General features: G+C 43.9%; 2 protein-coding genes and 1 long non-coding RNA gene across 3 annotated transcripts; 1 reads left to right on the plus strand and 2 right to left on the minus strand.

The window, feature by feature from the left end:
- Positions 1 to 1,257: 1,257 nt before the first annotated feature.
- LOC117152626 (uncharacterized) lies at positions 1,258 to 15,082 on the plus strand. The gene is made up of 3 exons (XR_004463027.1): positions 1,258 to 1,323; positions 2,000 to 4,133; positions 14,990 to 15,082. It is a non-coding gene; the product is annotated as an uncharacterized LOC117152626 (long non-coding RNA).
- On the minus strand, positions 5,186 to 8,049 carry LOC113141968 (arg8-vasotocin receptor-like). Its single transcript, XM_026326656.1, has 2 exons — positions 6,922 to 8,049; positions 5,186 to 6,146 (listed from the first exon to the last, which is right to left on the minus strand). The coding sequence occupies exons 1-2, from the start codon at positions 7,868 to 7,870 to the stop codon at positions 5,860 to 5,862; spliced, it is 1,236 nt and encodes a 411-aa protein (XP_026182441.1). The 5' UTR covers positions 7,871 to 8,049; the 3' UTR covers positions 5,186 to 5,859.
- Positions 15,083 to 17,628: 2,546 nt separating the features above from the next.
- On the minus strand, positions 17,629 to 23,225 carry LOC113141969 (tetraspanin-8-like). Its single transcript, XM_026326657.1, has 9 exons — positions 23,068 to 23,225; positions 21,858 to 21,929; positions 21,650 to 21,766; positions 21,150 to 21,224; positions 20,704 to 20,799; positions 19,183 to 19,290; positions 19,054 to 19,089; positions 18,830 to 18,913; positions 17,629 to 18,401 (listed from the first exon to the last, which is right to left on the minus strand). Exons 1-9 carry the CDS (start codon positions 23,125 to 23,127, stop codon positions 18,258 to 18,260), a joined length of 792 nt encoding a protein of 263 aa, XP_026182442.1. The 5' UTR covers positions 23,128 to 23,225; the 3' UTR covers positions 17,629 to 18,257.
- Between the last annotated feature and the right edge of the window lie 663 nt (positions 23,226 to 23,888).

Genomic DNA, 23,888 nt, shown 5'->3' on the forward strand with positions numbered 1-23,888 from the left:
TCTCTCAAACATGTGGAAATAGCTTCAGTGCCAGAATCTAAACACTGCACTTAAAATGACTTGAGTAAATACTTTCCACTTCTCTGCAGCTACAAATCCAGGAAAAACATTAAAAAAAAAAATCTGATTTATGAATCTTGGTCTAATCTCTTAAGATAATAGATGTGATGTATTTGTGAGTACATCAATGAGCACTGTCACCAGGGTTCATCTTGATGTTTTCCTGACTTCTGGGTCCTGGGTTAGTGTTTTTGTGTCCTGTGTGAAGTTGGTGTTGTTTCAGAGGCTTTACTGGAAACACTGGAGCACATTTAATAAGGTGGAATGTTTTTTTTATCAGACACTAAACCCCTTGCCATCAGTCAGAAAACCGTTGTGATTAATCTTCCATGTTATTCAAAGGACTGAAATAAGTATTTAGGGTCAGAAAACTTCAATATTTCCTTCTTAAATTGAATTATGGTAGTAAAGTGCATCCACATCAGTCAAAGTACTTTCCACTACAGATTCCTGCTTTTCCTTTTAGGGGAAATACTATACTGTCCCATATTTACATGGCAGCCGTTGTAGATTCACAGATATATAAACTGACCATTAGATTAATTCTCCTGTTGTGTCCCGTGGCGCTGAGGACTGCGATAGGGAAACCACTTCCTGCACTCACAAACATGTGGCACATAAACAGTGGAAGCAGCAGTAGATGTACATACGTGACATTTGGAGAATGTTTGTCTTCAGACTAAATGCAGCCACGGCGCTGAGAGTCCAGGACGTTTTGTTTTCTGCTCCATCTGTTGGTCAGAGAAAAACCTGTCAACAGAAATAAGTGTTATTTGGTGAAAAGATAAACGTTCTGGTTCAGATCCAAGAGCTGTTCTACAAAACACATGCAGGCAGTACAGCAAACATGGATTATGTGAATAACTGTAGGAAACTTTGGTTTTTCATTTTGAGCGTTGAATCAGTTATTAATGAATTCCCTTTGTAAGAACAGAGTTATTAAAAACTGGCTTGACTCTGTAATTGAAGAAGAAGGGAAACGTGTGGGTTTTAAAAAAGGCCACAGAGGAAGAGTGAGGAGGCCATTGGAGGTTTGAGACGGAGCGACAGACTGAATGCAAAGGGAAGAAAAGGAGTCTCGTGATGTATAGGAAGATAGACGCTGCCTACACCGTGGGCACAGGATGGGACTCCACCCGCCATCGTTCATGATGAAAGACGCTAACTTCACTTCTGCCACATTCATCTGAGCTTCCTGTCTTTAACAGAGCACTTCCTCTTCCTGATCTGCATTCAGCTCTGTGATAAAACCCTGACAGCAATGTGAGTAAATTAAAATTCCTTCAGAGCAGACAGGACGCTGGCTTGTTTGTTATTCAAAGCACTTTGATGGATTACTGCTCATTGTGTGTTTTGTTGTATATTTCCATAGCACATCGGTTTCTAGCCTTCCAACCCTGAGGCCACATTCACTTGCAGAGATTTCAAACCTGTTTCACCCACAGTGAATATTGCTGTTTTTGTTCACATATAGGGAACATTAAGGAACATTAGGGAACATAGTGAACGCTGCTCTTCCTGGTCACTGGTCCCTCCCCCCACCAGCAGCACCAATCAGATCAGGGTTACCTGGCACACCTGTGCCAGCTGTGTGCTGAGGATGGAGGCCTGGGTTTGTGCTGTGTTTTGCTATTTGTGATTAGAAAATACCGGAAGCAGCTTCCACATATAGTTTTGATTGTGATTTTTTAATATTAATTCACTGACTGGAACATTATCAGACTGGGCTTCTTATCAGACCATAGTATGGCTCGGTAGTTCCCTTCTCACCTACTGGAAGGTGCAGTAGGTCGTTATCACCCCATACGTTAATTACGTCAATACGTCCTGACGTAGATGCGTCGGTAGGTTAAAGAACGAGGAGTTAGCTTAGCTTTAGCCACTCGGGCTGTTCGGTGTTGTTTAAGTATTAAACCCACTTTTGTTTGTTTCAGAACAGACTGGGACTTGTTGTAGACCTGTCTCCAAACTCCACGGGTCACCACGCACCGCGGGAAAACGTGAATCAGCGACAAAAAGCCCGGAAACTATTTACGTCGATGCTAATGCTGCTAGCCGCCGTGGGACGTGGACTGTGTTTGGTAGGTGGAGCAGGGCTGACAACTTTAACCAGCCTTAACTAACTTTAACCAGCCTTAATAAACCTTAACCAGCCCTAACTAACTTTAACCAGCCTTAACCAGCATTAACTAACTTTAACCAACGTTAACTAGTCTTAAATAGCCTTAAACAGTCTTAACTAACTTTAACTAACCCTAACCAGCCTTAACTCTTTTATTGTTTCACTTCTGTATATTACTGTGACTTTGCAGTGACGTGTGTCTGTATGTGTGTCCAACATACTGTCAGTAACATGTTCAGATATGGGACTGATCAATAACAGCATTAAATCATTTTAAATATAAATAGTGTGTTGAGCTTTACATCCAGACCAACCCAGACCCCAAACACCAGTGAATACTGGACCAACCCAGACCCCAAACACCAGTGAATACTGGACCAACCCAGACCCCAAACACCAGTGAATACTGGACCAAACCAGACCCCAAACACCAGTGAATACTGGACCAAACCAGACCCCAAACACCAGTGAATACTGGACCAAACCAGACCCCAAACACCAGTGAATACTGGACCAAACCAGACCCCAAACACCAGTGAATACTGGACCAACCCAGACCCCAAACACCAGTGAATACTGGACCAACCCAGACCCCAAACACCAGTGAATACTGGACCAAACCAGACCCCAAACACCAGTGAATACTGGACCAAACCAGACCCCAAACACCAGTGAATACTGGACCAACCCAGACCCCAAACACCAGTGAATACTGGACCAACCCAGACCCCAAACACCAGTGAATACTGGACCAAACCAGACCCCAAACACCAGTGAATACTGGACCAACCCAGACCCCAAACACCAGTGAATACTGGACCAACCCAGACCCCAAACACCAGTGAATACTGGACCAAACCAGACCCCAAACACCAGTGAATACTGGACCAAACCAGACCCCAAACACCAGTGAATACTGGACCAAACCAGACCCAAAACACCAGTGAATACTGGACCAAACCAGACCCCAAACACCAGTGAATACTGGACCAACCCAGACCCCAAACACCAGTGAATACTGGACCAAACCAGACCCCAAACACCAGTGAATACTGGACCAAACCAGACCCCAAACACCAGTGAATACTGGACCAACCCAGACCCCAAACACCAGTGAATACTGGACCAACCCAGACCCCAAACACCAGTGAATACTGGACCAAACCAGACCCAAAACACCAGTGAATACTGGACCAAACCAGACCCCAAACACCAGTGAATACTGGACCAAACCAGACCCCAAACACCAGTGAATACTGGACCAAACCAGACCCCAAACACCAGTGAATACTGGACCAACCCAGACCCAAAACACCAGTGAATACTGGACCAAACCAGAATACTGGAGTGGTACAAAATTGGACCTAACTAACTCAAAAATACAGTAGAATATTGGAGACTACTAGAGCTAATGCATCTGTAAATATTGGACCAAACCAGAGCCAGAAAACAGCAACGTGATCCTGCAGTGTGAAAGTTAAACAACTGAACTTCAGCTCTGTGCCTGGAGGCCTTTTCCCAGACTAATCAAGTTGTCTCAAACAGGAAATTACAGCTCCTTTCATCAACACCTCTCAGGTTGAGCGAGGGCTTCCATTCAGCCTGCAGCCTCTCAGGTGTCCTGTGAAGAACGCAGTAAGAAATCATGTGTAATGTGTTGCTTAATGGGTCCCATCCTCCACGTTTTCAGTGTCTGATGAGCACTGTGGTCGTTACAGCATCAGTAATGTTGAGATCGCTGCACTGTACAACCTTTCTGCTGCTGTCTGTGCTCTGTCACTCACATTAGTTTGTGATTACAGCTTTTTCAATTCCCCTTTTCATTCCAGACAAATCAAGGCCTGGTAGCTGAACCGTCAGCTCCTCAGTCAAAGGTGAGGAAGAGGAATCATGGACCTGCGGCCCATCCTGCACCCTGAGCTGCCATCCTGCAGGGACAGCATCATTTCCAGTAAGTACAAAGAAGAGACTCCTGTGGAAGAGAAGGAGCAGCAGTGACGGGAAAACTGTCAGGGTCAAAAAAAAAGAAGTCTGTTTTTAGTGGCACTGAGCAGAGTCCGACCCATGGAGGATTTTATAAAGCTGCAGTTTGACCTTTGAGGGTAAAAACAGACAGAGCAGAGAAACATTTTATAGATGAAGCTTTGATTTGATTAACTGAAGCAAATGATCATCAGATTAATATTGAAAATAATCTCTAGCTGTGGTTCAGTGTGTTAGCAGGCAAACGCTTTCTAATTAGTAGAAAACTCAAAAGTGCAGCTGAGGCTGATGGGGAAACTCTGACGGTTTCCAGGTACTTGGCTCTGAAATAATGTGTTGGACAGTTTCATGGAAATCCAGCTCAAAATCACTGAGGGATGTCGGACTGGAGCAGAGTAGGTGACGTAGCCCGATGCTGCTGGCAGCACGGAAAGACTGAAAGTGAGAAAATGTGTTTTATTTGATGTGTTTGTTGCTCCACATGTTCGGATTGTGCTAATCTGATATTTCTGTTTTGACCCTTAATCAAAACAGTTTAAAGCGAAGAGAAGCAGAAAACAGTCAGAAATGTGAGGATAAAAAAGCTTTGTCTTTTCAACATGTGCAGTATTTTATATCATATACACACGACAGATTACATCACATTAATAAAACATCAGCACACGTTCAGTTATGAAGCTTAACACGGTAAAACTACAGGTTACAGACGCATAAGCTCACATTAACGTTAATAAGGTTCAGTGTGACTGGAGGAATGAGTACAGCTGGAATGACCCCAGGAGATTTATATTAAATTAAGGGGCGAACACTTTACAAGGAAGCAGCTGATGGAGAGGAAATGAATCTGCTGCAGTTCTGGCCAGAGTGTTTTCTTTAATAGAAATAAGCTGGAGACTGTCCCATTTCCAGCTCCTCACATGTAAATATTTGCCAGTTTTCTTTGTCTTCTGTGCAGTGGAGGAGAAAGTTGTCAGATCTTTTCACTTACAGGTTACATACGTCACAACAAAAAGCCTCCTAAGTAAATGTGCGTTACTGTTAGCAGGAACATCAGCATTATTTTAATGTGAACAACTACTCAGCAGAAGGATGAAGATGTTGCTGATAAACGTGCTCAAGTATTAACAATCATTCCACATGTCCAGGCAAATATACAGAATCATGCATTTAGTGTGAAACCTGTTTTTACTGTAGTTCAGACTCTGCACAGCATCACATCTGGGGCGATCAGACTAACTGTGGACGAGTTTATTCTCAGAGTAAGTGTTTACTTTGGTCGTTCCGGTTTGGAGGGCACCTCCATCCAAACAGCCGACAGCCTGATTCCTGCTCCAGTCGAGAGTCAGGCTGCTTCCAAAGTCTACAGCAAACACGTGTGTTGAGAAATGAAAGCCAGTAGTTTTGTCATGCGTCATAAAACGCAGTTGTTGTTTTTTTTTTTAAACAATGTTTGACATAATCACAGTTTGAGTGGAGACAGGAGCATCATGCGAACAGCTGAGGGGAACTGGCTGCATCTGTTCTGACTCCGTCTGTGAGATAAAACTTTCCCACTATGGGTCAAAGTGGTGAAAACCAACCGTAGGTGTGACCTCAGAGCAGAGCACACCTTCCTCGGCTGCTACAGACCAGCAGAGCCATGACAGTCCTTTGTGCTGTCCCAACTAAACACACACAGGTGGTGTTCCTGGGGGTCAGGACACCGATGGGGCCTGTGCACAGTTTTTGGGGGTGGTGGGGTTGAGGTCTCTGAATGGTTCTGAAAGCCGTGGGCCCTGCAGGCGGGACAGCAGCGTGGTCCGCCGGATGCTGCTGTCCGAATCCTGGTGGCTAAACTTGCTCCTCAGGCGGCTGCAACACGGGAAGCTGCCGGCAAAGTCCGAGAGGAGGTGGCCGCTGAAGATCATGTAGATCCAGGGGTTGCAGCAGCTGTTGAGGCTGGCCAGCAGGGCGGACAGCGTCACGGCCGTGTTCTCCGAGTCTGCAGGGAAACAGAAAGACGCAGGTTTATGAGATGTACTCAACAGGCACTCTGTGGTGGTTTTCTTTCTCTGGAGGAGTCGGACTGCAGCTCTGAGTCACTGACGTGTCTCTGGCACCTGCTTCTCAGATGCAAAGATTATTTTTCATTTTTCTATGAACCTAAACTCAACATCTTTGAGTGTTCGTTCTGTTTGCTGTAGCTGGACCTGTCAAGAGGTTCAGTTTTGATTTATGGTAGTTTGTCTCATTTCTGTTGAGACAGATGGGGTCAGCAACAAAACTGCAGATTCTTATCCAGCAAATCGTGACCTTTTCATCTTCAGACTGTAGTCTGTAATTCTGCAGCTGCTACTCATCAACAGTTTTCACTGTTTTTAAGCCAAAACATGATGAAAACTGGATGTTCCTCAGAAAATGTTTTCCAGCTCAGTTCAAAACCCTCAGCAATCCCTGAAAGCTGCAGCTGGACCGGTTAAGTCTCTTTGAAGACTTAATGAAACTCTTCAGGTGCCTGAGCAGGATTTTACAGAGTCTGAGGCTGCAAAGTGAAGTTCTTATCCTCACCTCCATCATATGAAAACCACACTTGACTGGGATTTAACGAAATACCACTTATCTGCATTTTAACATTTACTCTGGAGAAGTTCGGCTAAAATGATTTGACCTTTTTCACCAAAACCAGCCACAAAAAAACAAACCAAATAAATAAAACAACAAAAAACTGGATCCACCGGGCTCAAGGAAGCGGATCGCGGTTCTTTACTGACACTCACCGTCCCAGGAGAAGGTCTCGTCCCACACTGACCACATCTGCACGGTGAAGAAAGGCGCCCAGCACACCACGTACACCACCACGATCACGAACGTCATCTTCACCGTGCGTAATTTGGCGCGGGAGATGGTGCTGACGCTGCTGACCGAGTTCCTGCCAAGGATCCCGGTCTGGGAGCCCTCTGACACCTCGCCCGCGCGCTTCCCCCGGGTTTTATATTTGAGGTTCCTCCAGATCGTGCGGGAGATGAATCCGTAGCAGAACACGAGCACGACCACGGGCACGACGAAGATCCCGGTCGTGATCCAGGTGATGTACGCGCGCAGCCCCCACGGCTGCACGAAGTGCCCCCAGCAGTCGTACACGGCCGAGCCGGGGTGCACCTCGCTCAGGGAGAAGATGAAGTACTGCGGGATGCTCAGGACCAGGCTGCAGGCCCACGTGGAGCCGATCATGATGTACGCGCGCTGCGTTGGCTGCTGGAGCGTCTGCAGCGGGTGGCAGATGGCGACGTAGCGGTCCACGGTCATCATCACCATCATGTAGGTGGAGGCGAACATGCCCAGCACCTGCAGGTGCTTCACGATGCGGCACAGAAAGTCTGGCCCGTGGAAGCGGAAGGTGATCTCCCAGCAGAGCTGCGGCAGCACCTGGAAAAACGCCACCACCAGGTCCGCGAGGCACAGGTGCTTCATGAACAGGTGCATGCGCGACGGTTTTCTCCGGGTTTTGTGCATGGCCAGCAGCACGCACAGGTTCCCCACCACTGCCGCGAGGAACGCGAGGGTCAGGACGGTGATCTCAATTTTGGCCACCTCCTCGTTCCGTCCAAACGGGTCGCTGGCGTTTCTCTTCGCGGCGGCTCCGGTCTCCAACGGCTCCGTGAAGTTCCACCCCTCGGTGCCGTTTCCACCCGTGATGTTGCCGGAGAACTCGGAGAGGAAGCGCATGGTGGCCGCGTCTCCTCCGGGCGCACGGAGCTGCCTGACCGCCTGTGCGTAACCGTCACTACCGGAGACTGTGGCTGTCAAACTCTTCTCTCATTCCACACGGGCCGGTCACCGGGCGGACACACGGACCCTGCTCGAAATCACAAACTAACAAAGTCCAAGTATTTTTCCTTCTGAGGCGCAAAGCGGCTCCTGGTTTGATCCGAACTGCTGCAGATGCGCCTCTTTATAAAAGGCTCATGAGATCAGCCCCCCACCACACACACACACACACACACACACACACACACACACACACACACACACACACACACACACACACACACACTCTCCCGCTTCCCTCCTTCCCACTAAACAGATAAAGTGGAGCCTGCTGGGAGAAATCTGCTACATGTGTGGACAGAAACTACAGAGATGAAATGTAAAGCTGAAGCAAAGAGAAGCAGCAAATTCTCACATCTGAAAGGCTGGAAACTCAAAACGTTTGGTGTTTTTGTCTCCATCAGCTAATTAAGAACCCCAGAGGAACAGTCCCAGGAGTTTCCTCTGACATGACATGTGAGTGTGGTGGAGGATGGAGGTCACAGCCTGATGACCTGAGAAGCCTCAATGAAAGTCCTTTGTTTTAGTCTTGGAGAGTAATGATGTTTCCTTAAATACTGTGTCTAAGTCTCATGTTGGATCCTACAAAGTCCTCAGCAATTTATAAAGTTATTAAATGAGACAACATAAAACTGACCAATAATAACCTAATATATATTATTCTGAAAATACTCATGCATAGGTACTTTTGATGTTTGAAGTATATTTTGTACTTTTACTCTATAATGTATAACCCTGAAGTGACTGGTCACAGCCTAGAAACAGGAAACATATGGAAGAGACAGACTTTTGTTTAATGAATGTCTTTATATATTAAAAGCTGTTTACTGGGACAGTAATGCTGCTGCTGCTTTTGAAGGCCTCCTGCATATTTTCCGTCACTGTATATTCCTCCTCTTTGGCACGAACTCGTCCTCTGGCACATTCAGCATCATTGCTTGTGCTCGCCGCTTTACAAGACCACAACGTAACGCCTTAATGCTCAATCTATATGCAAACAGCACGAGCGCAGAGACGGATTAGAAGTCGTGAAGGCCGTCTGTGCTTTTCATGTCGAGTGGTTATGCAGAGCCAGCTGCTGATGCAGACTGTTACATAAAACGCTGTTAAACAATGGTGGGTAATGGTCGCAGCTGTCGGAAGCTGTGGATTTATTGCGTTGTGATTATGAAACCCTTCGGATGTGTAAGCCAGGCTGGTGCACACACAGCGGTGCACTCTGGGAAAAGGCACATGTTGGATTCAGGCGTTTACTCACAAATCACACTTTGATTTTTATGCCTGCAAAAAATTCACACTTTTCTATTTTTACAGTAACACACTAATCTGTTCACTCAGGAAAAGACACAGATTCAGTCCAACATGCAAACAAAGAATAAACAGAAAAACAAAACTGGATCAGTTTTCAGCATGTGCTGTAGTTAAAACCATTACACTTAAACTCCAGTTAATAGTCTGGTCCATGATGATTTATACACATTGTTCATTCAAATTAAAACATTTCCTGTGAAGTCAAACTCTACCTGTACCTGAGGCATGTAGACCCTGTCCAGGACTGTTAGTATCAGTCAGCTTTTAGTTCATGCCCAGTGGTCTGACTCCTGGAAACCAGTAAAGCAGCTTTAATGCCAAGTGTATTAAGATTGGATGAAACTGGTGGCGTCCCATTCAGACTGGATTTATTCTGGAGGGGGTGAAGTGATTTTAACGTTACCTGCTCTGCTCAGTGATGTGAATCCCATCTGGAGGAAATATGAGAGTCATTTTTCACCTCAGTAAAAATTCTCCACTTTGTTCACCTGAGATTTAAATCAGCAACTTGTGAACAGCTGCTCAGTCCTTCTGCTTTTTTCCACAGCTCCCTGTGAAATTGGGCTTTTGTTTGAAAGTGGAGGAAATCACAAGTGGTTTTACTCATCTGACACCAACCTGTTTGAGAAGCGACACGGACACAGAAATAGAGCCAGGCCCCCGTGTAATGTACAGTAGGTACCAGTTTTCAAATTGGCCTGGATGGATAATCGGAAAATGTTCCCTCTGGATCAGAACTCCTGACTGACTGGACCTTTGGCATCTGTTTTTGATTATGTGACATCTGTTTTACTAATTGAACATGTTTTTGTGGTGGACGTGCGACTCCATTTGTTCGTTTTTCAGCTCTTTGTTGTCATTTTGCTCCTTTTCAAACAACATGAACAGTCATTGCAAACACAGGTTCTGGTTCTTGCAAACACAGGTTCTGGTTCTTGCAAACACAGGTTCTGGTCTTTCAGCCCCCAGGACTTTTCTGTTATTACAACAGATCCACATTTTCCTGCGCAGCCTTTTTTTTTGCTGAAGCTGAATAATGTCGTGCGTGTTCATCGATGTCTACAGGTGATTAGAGTCTGTAAACATCATTAGGGTGGAGCAAGATGGATTAGGTAGTTTTACCTGATCCAGATGTATCAGCACCTGATCCATGTTAATCACTGGTATTGATCTATGACAGGCTCAGGACTCTCAGTGAAACAGGACAAAAAAAATCCCCCATATTGTCCCTTTGGGTTTGGGTCTTACTGTGCTTTAATGAACTGTACAGAAACCCGGTCTGCCTGCTGGGCTTTATTATTTCCTCATTGGATCCAGTTTGGACAGTTCAATACTGCAGTGATTCAAAACTAAATCAACAAAAGTGCTCGGGGCAAAATCTGAGGCATCAGAGAGGGAGAGGAAAAAAATACAGCAGGGACACGACATGAACCGAGACGCCAGCGACGGACTCGGACTCTTTACTTCAGTCAGTCTGATATTTATATGATTAAGTGTTAAGGACAGGTACTTCACTGTTAGACATAAGCAGCTGATGCAAACCAATCATGAATATTGATTAAAGATATTGTCCTGCAGGATACAGGGAACAAACAACATTATTCAGTTTCTAAACTCCCTGCACTGACTGCTGCTCTGTGGAAATGGTTTCAGACACGTGTGTGTGTGTGTGTGTGTGTGTGTGTGTGTGTGTGTGTGTTGTCTTTATCACAGTCCTCAGAGAGAAAAATCCAATCAGCAGCTGTGAGTCTGAGTTCAGCCACAGAAAACTTGTTTCCCCAGTGGAAACTCACTGTAACTTACCAGTGTAATGTGTGTTTTCTACTTAATACAGACAGAGTTCTGCTGCTTTATACACACACATCTGCTGTGTGTGTGTGTGTGTGTGTGTGTGTGTGGAGGATAAAGTTACAGTATGTTCATTCACATCAGCCCCTACAGGAGCTAACAGATCTTAATACCATGTGTGCTCATGAGCCTGTGTGCAGTCGACCGTGCCGAGAGGACGATAACGGCTTTGGTCTGATCAGCTGCTTCACTGTGAAGCCTGTTCAAACTGATCTGCTGTGATTGCCGGCCAACACTAAACCACAGCCCGAAAACTGAATCCACCCTCTGCGGATTTGGCCAATTAAACCCAAGCAAACTGACCCACACTGTGCCAGAGAAGCTGTTCCAGGGCATCTCCTCAGTCAGAGTCATCAGACCCGTGACAGTGGAAAAACACATGACATTCAGTTCAAAGCTCTAATAATAAGAAGAATAATACCACCTGCTAGAAAGTGGCTTGTAAGCCATGATTAGTAACTGATTGATTTATAGATCTGTTAGAAAAACCTTTAGGTTGCCAGATTGTGGAAAATCCTCCTGTGTTTTCTCACACAAACCACCAGTCAGTCCAACACTGTATAATACAAATTAATAAGCAGTTAAACTATAGTAATTCTGCAGGTGTATTAGGTTAAAGAGCTTTGGTGCAGATGTGCTGCAGCTCCTTCCTCGTAGCTAATTGGTCAAACAGCTGGATTGTCCACCCCACGTTCATTGGATTAGACCTGGAAATCCAAAGTGTAGAATGAGGTCAGCTTCAGTTTGATATGAGGGAGCAGGAGAGGAGACGATACTGAGAGAGGAGTCATTGTGTTTGTCTGCTGAAATGGGAATTAGTGAAAAAAATCCATTGCATGTCTTTCTGCTTTCTTGGTGTATTTTGCTGTGAGGATTTAAATTGTCTCAAATGTTGGAATGGATTTGCTTTGCAGCTGATCAATAGTGACTTTCTGTGAAGCAATGATAAATCAATCAGAGAGACTTTAGGCCCCTGGGCTCCTGTTTCTTTGGACCTGTGCAGTAATTAGTCCATTTCAGTCTGCAAGTGTGTGTGGGGAGAAGTGGAGCAGAACTTGTTTTGAGTCGACTCTGGTTGATTTGGTTTTGATTGATCTCCTGATGTTACTAAATGTCTCCTCATTCTTCAGAGGCATCTGGTGACCATATGGGCAAAATTCTACATTTACACAAGGCACTTAGACGACATGGGGAACAGAAAAACAACAAAGCAGGAACATATTACAACTGGACTGGTTTTAAAATGTCCTTCTGAAATTTATTTGTAGTTTTTTAGTTGTTTTTTGCTTTTCATTATTCTTCGAGGCCTCGCGTGGTTCCTTTTTCATCAGCCTGTTGTTTTAAAGGCTGTGAAGAAACTCTGGATCTGTGTGTCATGTATTTCTGAAGCTTGTGTCCAGATGATAAATGACTCTAATGGTGCATGTAGATTTGCAGCCTGCAGAAAACAGGCTGCAGACAAATGAGACAATATATCCTGCCACAGACACAAACTCACTCTGTGCCTTGCACCTCTGCAGCTTGTCTCAGTGTTTCATGACGCTCCGGCTGCAGCTGGTCCTCTCGTTTGTTTGTTTGTCAAAATGAAAATCCTGAAGCAAAGTGTCAGAGGGAAAAGCAGAAAGTGAATGGAAATGTCAGAGATGCAGCAATGGCTTCCTTCTATCTTTTCTGCAGCAGGAGAAGGAAACAAAGTCTTGAGACGGTTCAGCGGCTCAGTCTCCAGACTCGAGAGGCAAAGACACCTACAGGTGCAACAACAACAGCAGCAGCAGCAGCAGTGCTGTCTGGCCAACACTATTAGATTTCAGCCACAGGGTGTTGATCCATCACATTTACTGAGAACTGGAGAGTTTTCACCTGCACAGGTTGGTTTGTTTGTTGCTTTAATCTCAGACAGAGTGAGACATCACAGTGACAATTAAAGTGACCCAAACCTTTGGCCTGCTGTATATAAAAGATAACAGAAGAAGCCTGTCTTCAGTCTTCATGCTAAGCTAAGCTAACTGTCTGCAAGTTGTTAAACTTTTCCTGCAGGCATGAGGCTGGTTCCTTTAACTCTGCCCGGAAGCAAAAGCAGCTTCCTGAAATGTCGGATTATTCCTTAAAGACATTCAGTTAAACGCTGTGTTGACTGTTTATGTGAGTGACTGTGCTGCCTCTGAGTCCCAGTCTGTCCTCTCTGCATGCAGACACAGGTGGGACTGTAAAATAAAGTGCAGTGGAGATGGTTTAGAAAACCTCCCGGAGGCTACTGCTGCCTGCTCGCTGACACAGAATCGATGTAATAAAACAGGGCTCAAAGTCAGATCAGGTAGTTTGGGTCTTCAAGTGAAGGCGTTACAAAAATTTGTGCTGATCCATCACAGAAATCCTGCAGCTCTTTCCAAAGCAGACGTGAAACACTTAATCACCATCAGATGCTTTGGACGCCACCCTCGAGCAGGCACTTTTTTTTTTTTTCTGTGTGCACTTGTTTTTATCCACTTTAGCTCTTACTGTGCTCTTACTCACTTTAGACTCCGCTTGCAGGGATCATGACCAAAGAACTCACTGGAAGTTCAGAGTCAGTGGGAGAGAAATAAGATTAAAAGTCCTCCAACAGTAAACGGGCTCACACTAGTCTAGTTCACATGGAGTCCTATAAATAACCTCCTACAGTTTAGAAACTGCTGAGAAAGTGCAGTTTGTCTGAAATGACCACACGTTTGAGTTCACTCAGACGTCAGACTGACAGCTGCTCTTTGTGGTCGTTTGTGCGTCGTAACGGTGGATTTGTGTTATTTTTGATTTATCTTCTGATATTTTTTATATGGATTGTGCTGAAGAAGAAAGTAAAGAGCAGCCTGTGCAGCACAGTGAATACGTGATGAGTGTAGAGACCTTTCAGGTCACTTAAACAGCTTTTCAGAAAACAGCGTTGGTGGAAGGATAAAAGAGCACAGACCTGTTTTCACCACAGAAATCACTCGCTCCCTCTTCGTGCGTGTCCTTGGGCCTGTTCTTGGTTTTTGTAGTAGGACATGAATGTTGATATTCTCCAAAGATTCCTGATATCTTTTGATTTTTTTTTTTCCTCTTATGTCGGTGTGAGCGTGAGGCCTTGAAGGTAAAAAAAAAAAAAACCTCTGCTGATTAGAGGAACACAAAGTGGGCCTGGTGTCACGGAGGTTATCTCGAGTAGGGAACATGAGATGTTTTCAAGATGAGACGGACTGAGTTGGCAGGTCAGAGGTCGTGTAGAGGAGCTGTGGGGGAGTTTCCAGCTTGTACGGAGACAGGTGTGGAGAAAACCAGGGCGGAGGGGAAACGTCAGCAGCTTTGTGCAGGGGAAAAAGGAAATGAGCAGCAGTGATGAGTGAGAATGAGTCTGTAATGTTGTTGTGAGCTACATTAACCTTCAGCAGCACCTACACCAGCTCCACCACGGCCCACTTCAGTCCTGGTTATGGCCTCTTTCATCCATAACTGTGGATTTATTTCTGTAGGCGGTTGTGGTTATTTTAACGTTAAGTGCTCGGTACAAAATGCAGACCAATAATTACAGCCACATTTACCTCAGGCTTTTCTATGAGTTAGCTCCTCCTCCTAAATCCCATCCAATTTGACTTACATGTGAGAATGGACAGTGTCAGAATATTTGACTAATCTGACAGAAACACGCTGATACGAACATGTTGGAGGAAAGACTGTTGTAATGTCGACCACCAGCAGGTAGAGACGTTTCATTTGATCCTGGGTTTCAGCCTGTTTGTTTACATTTTGGTCCTGTTAAGTTGGTAGATTTAGTGATGTTGGTGCAGTTACTATAATGGACCATCATCCGTCCTTCTGTTCTCTGTACTGTCTGTCCTGTAGGGCTGGGACCAGATGGGACCAGCACTGGGAGAGATGTGGGGTGCACCCTGGGCAGATCACAGGTCATGGGTGATAATGATGTCACTGGATGATGTGAGTGACTGAGAAAGATGATTGTTGACTCAAATTTAACTCAGTACAACATGTAATAATGTTTGTTAATCACACTTTTAGTTAAACATCCCAACAATGATCAGGACATTTTGTGCTTTAGGAATATTCATGCAAACATAACTTCTGACTAGTTGTGTTTCTAAAACCACATAAAGTGTCGTGACGGTTTGAATATGACTCTTGTGTAAATCTGTCGCCCAGTGAAACGTCCCGGCCTGTTCCTAATATCAGGTAATGACACAGTGTTGTGGTTTGTTGGGCCAGTGACTGCTCAGCAAACACTATCAATAGGAAATTCCAGTTGAAATGTGTTATTGTAACTTCTTCTTACAAAATAAAAGCTCACAGTAGCAATGTGTGTACACATGCCAGCAGGTTTGCTCACTCACCAGCGTTATAGCTCAGCTGGACGTGGCCTTACAGCTCAGAGCGAGTCCCCCAGCAGCTTCCTGTCGTCCTATAAAATGAACTCTGGAACCTCGGTTCTGGATCCTGAGCTGAAATTGATATTGATTTCTGTGTATCAGGAACAACGGGATTTGAAATCTCACGGTAATGTGAGAAAAGAAGTTCAGTCGGCTCAACATGCCCTCAGAGACTCGTGGCGTAAACATTGTTAAACCCTGAACATTTCTATTAAAGGCCCATGGACCCTGGCTCATGTTTTTCTGCCCCTGACAGAAACGGCCCAATGACAGGAAAGGACCACAGAGACCTGGACCACAGAGACCTGGACCACAGAGACCTGCAACACAACCACAAAAAGACACAAAACAAGATGAAAAGCACATGGTGCTTTACCAGAACTAATCAGCAAACATCACATTTTACTGATGTTTTCATGAAACTTGACTGTGAAAACTGCTAAATTAAATCAGACAACCGTATCATAACCATGTCGTCCTGCACCCTGCAGGTTTATCCGCCTCCACGGTTTGTTACCATGTCACACTTCGGTTCGTCTGATCAGCGTGAAATCACGTCCATCAGCCAGACTGCTGTGGGGTCCACATGGAGCAGCTCCTCTGGTTCAGGTGGAGTTTGGTAGAAGAAGAAGAGGTGACTTGACGCCTGCGTGCTGCCATCAGAGGTGCTCTACTGCCACCTAGTGGTTCTGTAGCTCCCTGCTGTGCAGTGGTGGAACGTAAGTACATAACATGTTTTTTTCAGTACTTTTAGTATTTTCTCCTACCTTATACTTCTCCACTACATTTTTAATTCCACCACCATCAGCTTGCACCACTGCAGCTGTTGAGAATATCCAGTAGGATCAAGTGAGTGACATCAGTGTCAGCTTTGACAAATTACTGAATGTCTTTTTAAGGTTTGAAAATCTAAAAGGAGCTAACAGATCTGTGAGAGAGATGCTGCAGCGAAAATGAAGTGTTGAGTGTTTGTGTTTTTTAGGAAAAAAATGCAGTTTTTACTTTTTGTTTTGACATTTTATAGACTGAAGCGAGTCCATCAGGTGAAGGTCGTCACGTTTAACCACTAGGTGGAGACACATGGTAGCTCCTGTTTTAAATATGTCTGGACCCGAATTTAAATGACTTGTATAGTCTGTCTGTATTTTTCCTGCTCTACATTTACCTGATAACTTTAGTTGGGAACATTTAATTTAAATGGTTGGAATATTTAGCTAAATGAGCTCAGATGAGTTTTACTGAACTATAACTAAAGTATAGACAGATGGTTTATATAGTGTAACCTGTTGACATTATGCTTAGATGGTTTAAATATGATAAATAGTTGAATTGGTTAATTAAGGTGAGTAATGTTACTGGATATGTTTCAATACTCAGAGTAGCCAAAAGTAGTAACTGAAGTATGTATTTTTGCTGAGTACTGCAGTATTTCACACAAGCAGTTTTATTTTATTTTACATGTTTTATTATCAGTTCACAGCAGAAGAAACAAACAGATAAAAAATGTAAATCATGTCCCTTTTCTCTTCGTTTAACTAACTTAGATCATATAAAGTCACTTTCTGTTATGTTTTTCTTTTTTCACTAATTATAAAAAAAATATTTTTAAGCCCTTGTACGTCAGCACTTCCTTTTAACTTCACCTCTGAAGCTGCATCAACACAGTGCTGTTTTCAAAATAAAACTCTCCCCCATGTATAAAATAAAGTCATTGTTAAAGAGGCAACAGTGGCAGCTTGTACGTTTGTCTCACTGCTGGATTAAAGCCTCACAGTTCACCCACAGTTGGGAAATCACTGTGGGTGAACTGTGAGGCTTTAATCAGGCTGCTTTGTTTTGCATTTGCCTAAACATCAGGAACAATTACTGGTATAAAAAGTGCTGTTTTGCATTGTGTGTAACGAGGCTGCAGACTGTTCCTCTGAGTGGAATGATATGTTTTTTCTTTAGTGAGCACATCTTCATTTCAAGAAAATAGTTGTAAGGCTTTGGAGGAAGAACAGTGCAGCCAAATGTAACAGGATTTAAAAAAAAAAAAAAAAAAAAAAAATTACATCCCAAATATGTCTGGAAGGAAAACCTAAAGATTAAACTGGCAGGAACACAAGAACAATATCTATAATTCAAGAATGAAACTGTGAAATAAACATCATGATGAAAATCTGCTCATTGAGGTGAAATGTTTAACTGTGGTTCTTTGTCTTGGTTTGTTTTTTTTTTTTGGTTTGTTTTTTACTTCTGTTTTCTTTGTGGTTTCATTGTAATGAGCTGAAATCAAAATACTTTAGATTATTTTACATTTTCATGGATATTATAAATATTTTTCATATTTCAATGTGTTTTTTTTTTTTTAGCAGAAAATTTTAAATCTTGGCTTAAAGCTGGTTTTTTTCCTCCTTTTTTCATTGCAGCAAAATCAAAATAGTGTGCTCACTTTCCTCCCAGAAAACACTATTTTCTGAACTTCAAAGTCAAATGTTATTGAAGATGACATGAAATTATTAAAAAAAAAAAAAGTTAAACAGTCGATCCTCTCTGATCACAACAGCAGATGTTTACAGAAAACAAGCGATGGCTCTAAACAAACAAAAAGGTTCTAACAATTTTTAAGGGGCGTTACAGGTCATGTTTCCACAGAAACGTAAGGCACTTAGGATTTCCTGACCTCTCACTGAATATATTGCCCAGATTGAAGATAAAACAACACACAGCTGCGCCTGTGGAACGAGCTAACAGTACGGTGGAGGGTTCTGCAGCTCCTGGTATTTTGGTGGAGCTGTGTTGAAGATGGTGGGGATGGTCACCACCATGGTGGGGTTGTTGGGGAAACGCATCTGGTGGATCATGATGGAGGACAGAATCATGCCCAGCAGCTGCAAACACAGAGCACAGTTAAATATATATATCATTTAAAGTGCTGTTCTGCTAATTTTACAAACTCAGTCACTCCTTTAGTTCCACTCAGCCTGTGAAACAGCTGCATTATGTTTTTTTCTCTGGCTGTGAAGGAGGTTTCTAGAGATCCAAAGTGAAAGTTCTGGCCAAGAATTAACAAAAACTGACATTTAGAATATTGATTAATGATCAGTATTGATGTTTTTAGATGTCTTTAACAAACAAATTTCCCATAATCCCCAATATGAGGGAATGAAGTGTGGTTAGTTCATTTATTTGGATTGTGGTGTTTGCATTATTTCTGTTGTGACGAGATTGGGTTTTCTTTATTCTTATTATTTTTTGAACAGAGCCAGACCTCCTATTTCCACTGCCATCTTTAAGAACACATCAATTTAAAACTCACTGCGAGCGAGGCCAGGGTGAAGATGACGCCGATAACGATGTCAGCGACCAGCAGGACATAGTGGACGACGATGGGGATGCAGGGCTGAAGACGGGAGGTAAAAAAACTTTAGTTGAACCTTTTTGAGTTTCTATGACAGAGTTTGTGCAGATTCAGCCTGAAGTGAGAGCTAGACCTGCAGAAACCCTCAACATGTTTAGTTTAAAACTGCTACTGGTACTGACCCTGCTGTAGATGAGCTTGCTCTTCATCATGAAGACCTGGAAGAGGAGGAGAATAAAGTCAGTTACTAACCTGTGGTCAAGACACAGTTTAGGAAGGTGAAGTGTGTGTGTGTGTGTGTTGATACTGACTGCGTAGGAGTTGACTGACTGACAAATGCCCGCCTCCTCAGGTTTGCACTGACAGGAATCAGGGTACTCCTGCCAGTCCTTGTTGCTGAACAGACCACAGCACTGCAGCTAAACACGGGAAAGAAGAAGAAACAAAACAGGAAGTTATTCATAAGACAGGACAGAACAAATGAAATAGAAAACTACTAATCTGATAATCAATCACTTTAATTTGAGAGGCAAAAATATCAAAAAGAAGTTACAGCTTCTGCAACTGAAGAACCCACATTATTGTGAAATGCTGTTTTTGAATAGTTTTACTAAATGTTAGTGCACAATCTGTGTCCAGTCCTTTTACATAAAACACAAAGACATGTTCATTTCTAGCAGACAACCCACAGCAGCTGTGTGCACAGTACGTGCTGTTCTCTTGTAACCAGGAAGTGAAGGTGGTGCTTTGGTAGTGAAACACTAGGTGGTTTATTGTTTCCATCTACAAAACCACTGGTCTTTTGCGTCATAGCTGTTTATGCCCCTGCTGCTGCCTCAGTACATTTGAATACTGATGGTTTTATAAAGATATGGAGCAGCCTCAGGAGGTTTCAGTGGTCAGGTGCAGCGAACTGCTCAGTTTGACGTCTCCCGATCTTACGAAGTATTTTGATCGTAGCTCTGAGCGTCAGCAGTGTGGTGTCATTGCGACAACGGCTGCTAGAGTCACGACATGGGAAACACACACATCTGTGCCTTTGTAAAGACTGTTGCTGTGTTAACTGAGTCAGCTGCACCAGAATCACAGTGTAATGTCAAAACATCTGTTATTGCACAGTTTTGAGGAAGTTGGGAAAGTTTACCACACTGAGGTTAAACCTGTTCTTCTTAGGCTTTTTGCTCATTTTTCAAAATGATAAAGAAAGAGGAAAAGGAGAATTGCGTCAACTCCTTCCTCTGTGCAGACAAGAAGCCACAACCTGAGTCACATTGTGACGGTAGAAGATCGGCTGACTGCACTGCACTCTGACCCATTTGCATCGCTGCGAGACATAACATCTGTCAGTCAGCCAGCCAATCAGATGGCCCAGGCCACACCTAGCTGTCCCTGAGGAATTCTGGGAGAGGAAACCGGTCTAACAAGTTCCCAAACATTTGTGCTGAGGGCAAATGTGAAGCCTGACAAAACAGCAGGGCTGAAAAGCCTGATGGTGGCACAAGAAGTAAACTGTGGGTCCCCAGGCAGACACACAACCTTATGTGCTGCCAGAAATCTAACCTGACAACAACATGATGTGGCAGCATGTTGTTTTTAACTCCTCAAGGTCTTTATTATAATCTTGTGTGTGTGTGTTACTGTTACACCGTGGACCTGGAAGTATGACATATCAGTCCACTGTGTTTTCTGCACAACAAAGTTTCTTGATCTGTTTTAATTTTCCTGTTTTTTCCAGAAAACATCAACCGTACTCTGGTAATTACTATCAGTGTGTGTGTGTGTGTGGACGTGTGTGTGTGAGTGTTGGGTGTGAGTGTGTGTGTGTGTCTTACGTTTGTCTGCAGTGATTCGACCACACTCTTAACGTTGTCTGGGGCATTGTCCAGAGGCACGTAGTTACGAAACTTGTCCTCCAGAAAACCTCTCAGCTGCAAACACACACAAACATTCAGCCTTCAGTTCCACGGATCAATCACAGCATATCATGAGTTTCACAAATCAGTGAGAACATCGATGACTGCACGTCGTGACTGTATTGATGCTTCACATTTTATTTATTTAAGGTTCTTGACCATTTTGTTCTTTGTTAAATTGACAAAAGCAGAAGTCAGAGTGACATCTGAGTTTTAAAAAGCACACCGCACATGCAGAGTGAGACAGTTTAAAAGAAACGAATTCTAAAGTTACGCTAAAGAGATCGTCTCGTATTTAATCATTAGACTTCGTCTTTTCTGTCTCGTGTGCAGGTGAAGCGACAGCAGAGCGTCAGGGCTGTTACCTGAGGACGTGCGATGGCAGCAGGGATTCCAGCTCTGAGCATCAGCAGACATCCAATGATCATGCACACCAGGAACTGCACACAGGAAACAAACACGTGTGTCAGTAAAAATGTCCGTTTGTTTTCCACCGAACCACAGACTCACATCGGTGAGCAAAAATACACAAATTGCATCAGAGCGCTGCAGAGACTCTGCCACAGTCAGAAGTGAAAGGATCAGCTTGTGTTTGTCTTATTTTCCACAAGGTTTAAGAATCAGTTTACAGTCTCATTACACAAGAGGTTACGGAGCTGACTGGAAGTTATTCATGACTCAGTGACCCATAATGTGCCAAGTCTGGGTTTCCCCTCAGTCACTGCAACAGGAAACTTCTTCTCTTAATGAAGTTCACCCTGAAGCTGGATGATGTTATTTGGAAACAAACTCATCCCACATCTTCTTTCTCTCTGTCGTTTCATCATCCTGTGCAGCCCCTGTGCCATCTGATCCCCGTACTCACCACAGTCAGGCACCCTCTGCTCTCCTTGTGGGCCCCGTAGGCTCCCATGGTGGCGATCATCAACGTGATGATGCCCATGACGTAGAGCAAGACGAGGCCGGAGGTCCGACCCTCCAGCTGGAGACAGAAGAGGAGAGCTACAGGTTTATTCTTTATGTTTTTAAGAGGCTGAGCTTTGGTTTGCACTTGAAACAGTGTTTGTTCTTACTTCGTGTCCTCCATCAACACCGGTGACGATCTGAGACAGCAGAGCGAGCCCGATGATGAAGCCACCAACAATCTGAAACAGAAAACAGAGGCTCTGATTACGTCTAACACCACAACCCCCAACGAAACACACAACAAATTGAATCACAAAAATCACAAACTGTTTCAGTTTCCTTCAAAGGGCTCACAAGATACAATCAGAATCTCTGACTGCTGATTATTTGCTCCATGACAAAACAAAACACATGAGACCAGACGAATATGTAAATGTGAGGATCTGGACCTTCTTTGAAACAATAAGCTGCTGTTGTGAAAACAGAATCTGTCCTGAGACAATAAAAGTCCTGAGAAATGAGACTGAACTGGGGACTTTTAATGTTAAAACATGTCTGAATTTAATTGTCGTGGAACAAAATGGCTCCTTCCTGTTGTTTTCTGTTTGGCCTTCAGACTGACTGGAAACCAGCAGAGAGAGAGAGAGAAAACCTAAAGAGAAAGTAAAACAGCTCAAGCAAAAACAGACGAGGAACAAATCGACCCACACCCAACTCAAATATTTCACGGCTGTGGCACATTTGATGTGACGTGTTTCACATCTCAACTTGAGATTTTAGACTTTTGATTGGAAGTAGATCAAATGTAGGTACATCTGATGATGACGCCATACTGGCACTTTCCAGAAACACTTTCTAAGATAAAACTAATCCATTGATCTGTGACAGTTTATTTCAAAAGAGGCTGCAAACGAGGTTTGATCAATTATTTTAATCCATTAAATGTTCAAAAGCTGCGGAAAACGAGAAGCTGCAAACTTTCACACTAAAGAAACAGGAAACATCATGTCAGTGTTACTTCCTGTTACTTTCCTATTCATCACGTACATAAATAGCTGCTGACCAGTTTTTCACTGTATTAGACCAAACTAATCATCAGTTAATCGGTGTTGAACTTTACTGAAGCCCTGAGGACAAGACCAAACCAGATGATATATAAATAGATAAATAAAGAAAATGTTTATTTACAATAAGCAGCAAACCAACAAAGTAAACAAAGATCAGAGCTCAGGGCTAAAACGTGAGTTAGTTCATTGCAGCTGTTGTTGACCTCACAGCTGCTCTGGGTGTGAAACGCGCACAGGAATAAACCAAAATGTGCCTGCGCACTTTTTATTCCGGCTCGAGCGCCGCGGCCCGTTCGCCGTTTAAACTCACCGCGAAGAAGATGTTGAAGATGGTGAAGGTCCGCTTGAGGCAGGTGTTGACCTGGGCCATGTTTTCACGGTGGCGTGTAACGCAAACGCAGTTAGTTCCTTCAGTTGGAGCCGAGAAGCTGCGGACAAACACTGTGAGAAGGAGCTGGCAAGGTGAGCTGGTTTTAGTAGGAGGCGCAGCCCGGGGGAGGGGCGGAGCTCACCGTTTTGGTAAATGACAAGGAAGGAGGCGGCGTCATTCCGGGAAGAGCACCGGAACATGCCCATTGTTGTGTGTGTTTTGTGCGTCTGTAATGGGAGTGGATCCCGGGCTGTTTGGAACTGGGCGGTGTTACCGCCGACAGAGAAACATCCGGGAAGTTAGAGGTGCTTTAAGTCTGCGCTCACTTCTAGAGAAAGTTGCGCAAACTGCAGTGACGGTAGCTGCTATTACTCCACAGTATATCAGTGTTTGCTGTGTTTCACTTTATTATATTTCTCATTTTACAGACATGTTTATTATTCTATGACCAGCTGCATCGTGTCTCTCTGTCTGTCTCACTCTGTCTCTCTCTGTCTCTTTGTCTCTCTCTCTGTCTGTCTCACTCTGTCTCTCTCTGTCTCTTTGTCTCTCTCTCTCTCTCTCTGTCTGTCTCTCTCTGTCTCTCTCTCTGTCTGTCTCTCTGTCTCTCTCTGTCTCTCTCTCTGTCTCACTCTGTCTCTTTCTCTCTCTCTGTCTGTCTCACTCTGTCTCTCTCTCTGTCTCTCTGTCTCTTTGTCTCTCTGTCTGTCTCTCTCTGTCTCTCTGTCTCACTCTCTCTCACTCTGTCTCTCTCTCTCTCT

This window comes from Mastacembelus armatus, chromosome 23 (assembly GCF_900324485.2).
Source record: "Mastacembelus armatus chromosome 23, fMasArm1.2, whole genome shotgun sequence".
In the NCBI taxonomy this organism is placed as follows: Eukaryota; Metazoa; Chordata; class Actinopteri; order Synbranchiformes; family Mastacembelidae; genus Mastacembelus; species Mastacembelus armatus.